Source organism: Papaver somniferum, chromosome 7, assembly GCF_003573695.1.
Source record: "Papaver somniferum cultivar HN1 chromosome 7, ASM357369v1, whole genome shotgun sequence".
In the NCBI taxonomy this organism is placed as follows: domain Eukaryota; kingdom Viridiplantae; phylum Streptophyta; class Magnoliopsida; order Ranunculales; family Papaveraceae; genus Papaver; species Papaver somniferum.
This window is the reverse complement of record NC_039364.1, coordinates 218,497,957-218,504,390: the sequence shown is the minus strand read 5'-3', so window position 1 is coordinate 218,504,390 and position 6,434 is coordinate 218,497,957. Positions and strand designations below refer to the sequence as shown.

The 6,434-nt window shown below is 35.9% G+C and overlaps 1 protein-coding gene across 1 annotated transcript; it reads left to right on the top strand.

Annotated features, from left to right (window-relative positions):
- Positions 1-304: 304 nt before the first annotated feature.
- On the top strand, positions 305-2,372 carry LOC113299586 (thioredoxin X, chloroplastic-like). The gene is made up of 2 exons (XM_026548635.1): positions 305-834; positions 1,931-2,372. Exons 1-2 carry the CDS (start codon positions 469-471, stop codon positions 2,135-2,137), a joined length of 573 nt encoding a protein of 190 aa, XP_026404420.1. The 5' UTR covers positions 305-468; the 3' UTR covers positions 2,138-2,372.
- Positions 2,373-6,434: the final 4,062 nt, after the last annotated feature.

The window sequence follows — 6,434 nt, the reverse complement described above, 5'->3', positions numbered from 1 at the left end:
ATTGTATTTTTCTTCTTTTCTATTGAGAGCCGAAAAGATCCGGCTTATAATGATCTGGCAGTTACGAGTTCGAATCCCTATTTCGACAGTGGAAGGAAGCATGCCAACCATCATAGCAGTTGATGGTTAAAATTGTCATCCTTTTCATCCTTTTTATTGTATTTTAGGGAATTTTTTTACTCCAATCCAAATTAACCATTGGCACGTGGTTAATATCAGAGTCACAAGTAAGTGTACAGCCTATACGTCTGAGCGTACAGTAACCACAAATATTCGCTGATGATAAAACTAACATCAACTGTACTCTCACTACAAGCGAAAACCACAAATAACCAATTTCCCGTTTCTTTTCTTTTTTCACTCACGAAAATTTTTGAAGAGATAATTTAAAAAATTTCATTTTCCTTTCATCAAAACCCAAACCCTAAATTTGAACACTTTCATTCTCTCTTCGTAGGGAGTTTGATAATGGTGACGATCAATTCAAATCCAACAACCTCATTTCAACTATTAATCCCTGCTTCTTCTTCTGCTGCTGCTGCTTCATCTGTTTGTAAAAGAATCACTTCCAAATTTAATGTACAGAAGAAAACCAATTGCTTGATTAATTTATCTTCTTATTCTAAGAAAAGGGCTTTGTTTCAATCTCAGAGTCAACCAAAACTAGGGGTCCGATTCAGAAGAAGTGCAGTGAGTTGTGGAGTAACTGAGATTGATCAAACTCAGTTTACTGACATTGTTTTGAAGTCTGAAATTCCTGTGCTTGTTGAGTTTGTTGCTGATTGGTGTGGACCATGTCGATTGATGACTAAAATTATTGATTGGGCTTCTGAGGTCTGTATACTCTACCGCTCTTGTTAAATTCGTTTGGGTTTTGTTTCGAATTTCGACTTTCTCCTTGGATTCTTAGTATTGATTCTGAATGAATTGGAAACCTTGCATAGATCTTTTGAAAGAAAACTACAGAAGAAAACTGACTTACATGTAGTTCAACAGTAAATATGTGGTTGGTGGAAAAATATCCAATAGGATGTGTGTTAGAAGTGAATAATCACTTAAATGAGAGGCTTGTGGTGAAATTTAATTTTACAAATAGCAACCGAAGGACAGCTCTTTTGGAGTGGGAAAAGGAAAACTCCTTACATCAGCTCAGTTGCGCGCTAATGCGCAAGTTCAACTGGTGGATTCAATGCTAGTGTTAAACAAGTAACTAGTGTTGGATATTGAATGGACATTTAAGCACATCACCCATACGACAACTTTGTAGCTGTTTTTCCCTTCATAATAAATTATACATCACTCAAGGCTTATGTAGTTGTAGTTGCTGAAACCACTAGACTGTAGTACCCAAAATATCGAGAAAAGGCTTAGTCAAATTGTTAAACTACCCCTGACTCTTTAGCCTCTCAATTCAAAATACAAGTTGCAATAAAAGTATCATATCACCTTGGACGAAATGAAGGCATGTTGTATAGTGCAAATTCTTTTGGTATACCAAGTGAGCCTTTAATTTTATAAGGAGATCGAGAACAAGCCTGCCATGCTTAAGTAATTGATCACTCAAGAAAGACTCGTAATAAATACCAGATCCCTATAGGTTTACACATTTAGACACACAATAGGAGAGTGGAAAAGTTTGTCCAGGAAATAGAGAGGATGAGTTTTCAGGCAGTTGTTGGTTCCTTAAAACGACGTAATGCTCTGTTACTAAGTTTTTGCTTAGCTATACTTCGTTTTGCTATGTTTTCTTGACCCATCCTTTTTGCTTTAACTACCAGATACTAGTTTCATTTGAATCCTGATCTAGTTAGTAGCATGTCATGGAACGTATTACTGATGGATGATATTAGCCATAGATTAGATGCATAACTTCTTTGGTAGCTTTTCTAATTTTCATATTCCTGCAATGGGATGTGTTTCGACTTCGCAGGAATATGAAGACAGATTAAAGGTCGTGAAGATTAACCATGATTCGAACCCTCAGCTGATTGAAGAGTACAAAGTTTATGGATTGCCGGGTTTAATCATCTTCAAAAATGGGAAGGAAGTTCCAGAAAGCCGAAGAGAAGGTGCAATGTCAAAACCAAAGCTTAAAGATTACATAGATGCATACTTAGAGTCTTCAGCGGTCATTTAAGTTTCTGTAAAATGTTTAAACAGGACTTGAAATATGGCCCAAGTTGTTTTTACTGTCTTCTCTTCTTGCAAAATCTAATCTTCAAGCCATGTGGGCGACGAAATCTGTACTTGTATATTAAATATCTTTGTCTTGAGCTGTTCATATTGTAATAGTGTTGTATTGCACTCGAACCAGAGGTAAACCCTATGCAATAAGCATTTTTGAGGCTGCTTTAAGTATTAAGTATTAAGTATTTGTTGCTAATGTTTAATTTCAGATATGATGTGAGCTCAAAATTGCAAAAAAAAAAAAAGAACAGAATGAACAACTTACGGATCCGACCTAAACATAAATAACTACAGGTGTTTGTAAGCCAATGTTCTCTCAACCATAAAAAAAACTAAGAAAATACTATCTCTGTCCCTAATTAGATGATCTAGTTAAAATTTACTAGTAAATTTAGAAATGATTTATTTCTCAAACTATACAAAGGATTTTCGTAAACTTTATATCATCGGAAAGCATATTAAAACACCTATCCAATGAATATAAATATGGCTATCAAATTTTACATATTTCTTATAATAATACTAATCTATCACTCCACTTATTTATGGTATAGGTCATCTAATTAGGGACGGAGGGAGTAAGAAAGAGGAGAGAATAGAGGTTTGAGGGGTGTTCATCTGCTCCCCATCAGTGATCTCCTTACCGAGGATAAGAAAGAAAGTCCCTAGCCTCTTCCACAAGTACCTTCAACTCAGCCGGTCTGTTCAACTTTTTACTAACACGGGTTGCCATTCTGTGACGATTCAGAGCCGTCTTATGGACTAGGCCAGCTAGGCTGTTGCCTAGAGCCTTAATTTGTTGACGCCCATAAATTTTAATATTTTTTTTCCTTCATGCAAGCAGTGGTGGGATATACTGTCTGCCATTATACTTGTTGATAGTCATACTTTTTAGCTGTCATCGAAAGCTATTTATTTTGTAACCAGTGCGTACTACTTTTCAATTTCATTTAGTCATTATTTTTATTTTTGTACATTTTTATATAAGGATATTAGAATGCACCATATTTAGCAATTCTCTTTAAACTAATTTAAGTATCTCCTTCTCAGTAAGTCCATTTAAAATATGATGAATACCATTGGCAGATGATCATATTTTAACAAAGTCCCACTATTTTAATAAACATATTATATTAATTTAAACTAAAAAGAAATAACGCGTGAGTACGTTACCCTCACATCCATGGAGTCATCAATTACATACTGTCTTAAAAAGCGCGTACATATTTATATATATTCCCTAAAGGTGGTTTCAAAAAATTCTCGGTGACTTTGCATGATTTGCTAGTGCATCCGCCCTCTAGTTGGCCTCTCTATAGATGTAGTGCATTGTATGATGCCGAATGAATTGCAATAGGTCTTTTATTCTGATCATATGCCACAAACACCATTGTGTCTTGATTCTTTTTGGTGATGAAATTGACTAGGTTTTGTGAGTCAGATTTTTGTCTATTGTATGTTGTTGTTCTAACCACCATAAACATGCTCCATGTATCGCCATCGAAACAGTGGGGATTCCCAGAAGTTGTGACATCGTTACGATCGTGGTAGTTGAGCAATTCATGGAGAAAATTCTCATTATTAGTTTGATGTTACAATTAATAGAAAAAAAGTATATAAACAAAAGTTATCAAAACTAGAAAAGACCAACACATCTAGTATCAATTATTTGAAATCAAGATCTCTTTCTCGTAACTGAACAAAGTTTACCGAGGTCATCCATTTAGATCAAAAGTACTTTGTGATGCGTATCAAAGCAATTAAGAGGAACAAGAAAAATGTAGTTTTTGTGTTTATTTGACGTATTTTCATGGGCAGAGATAAACTTTATGCTCTTAGCGAGTTTTTAGTAAATAAGAGATCAATCCATCAAGAATTGGATGAATCGGTTATTTTAATTGAGATTGAGATGTAGGGCTTGTTTTTTAATAGGGTACCACCATAGGAAGAACTCAGGGGTTACACCAAGAAAATGCACGTCCATTTGCCTTTGCAAGCATGCTTCGCAAGCATGTTACCTTAAGTGTTTTTCCATACTTAGCTTCTCATCTTTCCAACTTACCATTGTTCTACGAAGGGTGTAATGCGTTAAAGACTGGTGTTGATCATCTTGGTATGCATCACCGACTTCCGAGTACCGTCCAGGCAAAATGTATGCCTGGACTTGCGCATAGACCATTGCAAGCTTATTTTCGCTTCCTTACTTCGTTTTAGCATTGAGCAAAAAGCAGCACTGGTCTTGCTCGAGCCAAGGGTATATCAGTCAGGTTCATGAGCATCCAAGGAATGTTACTACTCCCATCAAGCATGGAAACAATCATATCTTTCATCGCAATACCGAGCCAGATGATACGAGTTACCAAAATATCGCAACCATATCTCCAATTAGATGATATGATCGACAAAATGCTGGACCACTAATGTTGCAACTAATTGCGGCTGTCAACGTACCCTACGAAGAAGGGATGAAGCACAGGTTGAACTCATAAGTCTTCGGGACAAGCACATAAATCCATCTTGTATTGCAAGGCCAAAGTACAAGCATAACCTAGTCCGCTTAAATGGCCTTTTGCAAATGATAAGCAAGAATATGCATAATTGGCCTTTTCTTCATTTTGCACCATGGTGGTGCATCCTTAGTTTCTCAACGCCACAACAATGATGTCTAAGCATCAGAAAGCTCTCTCGAGTAGGTAACGCGCCATAATGATGCTTTCACATCATATAGGATTTACCGTTTAAGCTTTGAATCTTACTAATGCATCTACGCTATATGCACCTTAAACCAACTACCCCTCCCTATATATATCTTACAGATATTTTTACAACTAAAATTTGGGGACCAATGGACATGCTTGCTTCACTATTCATGGTCATTTTGCTATGCATCCTGAGTAATGCGCCATGGTGGTGCAAAATCCAGTTTTGGCCTGATCACTAACTTGAATGATGCGCCATCATGGTGCAACATTGCTCTCGACCAGTCTCCCACTATGAGTGATGCACCATGATGGTACAACATTTTCATCGGGCACCCACCACTGACGTGATGCACATGATAATGCGACATTAACTCTTGGCCAATGTAATCTGCATAATGCACCATGATGGTGCGATATTGTCCCTTGGCCAATATTCCTCTTAGCACGCAACATTATCTTGAGATAACGCTTCATCTCATTCAAATGACGCATCTTTGAGCATGCGGCATACTAAAATTGCAAGTGTTACAGAAAGTACAACGATTGTCGAAACAAGTTTTTGGACATTTGTACCTCTAGATTTACGAACCTAAGATTTTAGGTTAATGAACTCAATTAGAAAAGTGTCAGGAGAATCTTTTCTAATCAAGGTTCGCAAACTCAAAAACTAGGTTCGCGAACTTAAGTAAGTTTGGGTTCGGGAATCTTTCTCTCTCTACTAGATTCGCGAACTCAAACCAAGCCGAGTGCAGGAAAATTTCTTTCTCTTCAAGGTTTGCGAACTTAAAACATAGTTTCGCAATCTAATATGTATAAATTTCAAATTTCAAATAAGCTTCTTAAATAGACTTGTGAACCTATACATTCGAAACTCATGAGAGAATATTTACTTGATGTTAGTTTCAAAAAAGCGACAAACATGAACTTGAAATCGAAACTTCACTAAAATTTAGCCAAACATCTAGTCTATGATAAGAACCATGTTTTTGCTATTCGATTATTTACTAAAGTATTTGATTTTGCTATGATAGATAGATAGAATGGAAAACAGTCTGGAAAAAATAAATCAATCCTTTTTACTAACCTTTGATGAAGTTAACTTGGATGAACCTAAGAGTTTACTACCTAATTTAATTTATACCGAAGCTAACTTAAGTAGGTTATAAATCGAGAAATAGTTTTGGCATCTAAATTTGATAACATACTTTCCATATCAATGAGTGGGGGTTCAACCGAGCATTCTCTCTAACAATATCTTCCTTTTATCAATTTTAATGACAAAACTTTTGAAATACATATGCCTTCTACGGTTCTTCATGTGTTCGTTGGGTACAAGTAATTGAATATTTGGCAGTGATAGATAATAACTTTAATATTCCTACTTTTCAGAATTTATTAATTTTTGTTTCCTGAAAACAATAGTGTGCTGATTCTGAGTGCCTTTTTTTATTCTATCATATAGCATCCATTGTTATGGGATTAATATGGTAAGTATGGCATACTGCGACAGGTTCTTTCCTTTTCCGCCCTCTTCAAACAAACTAG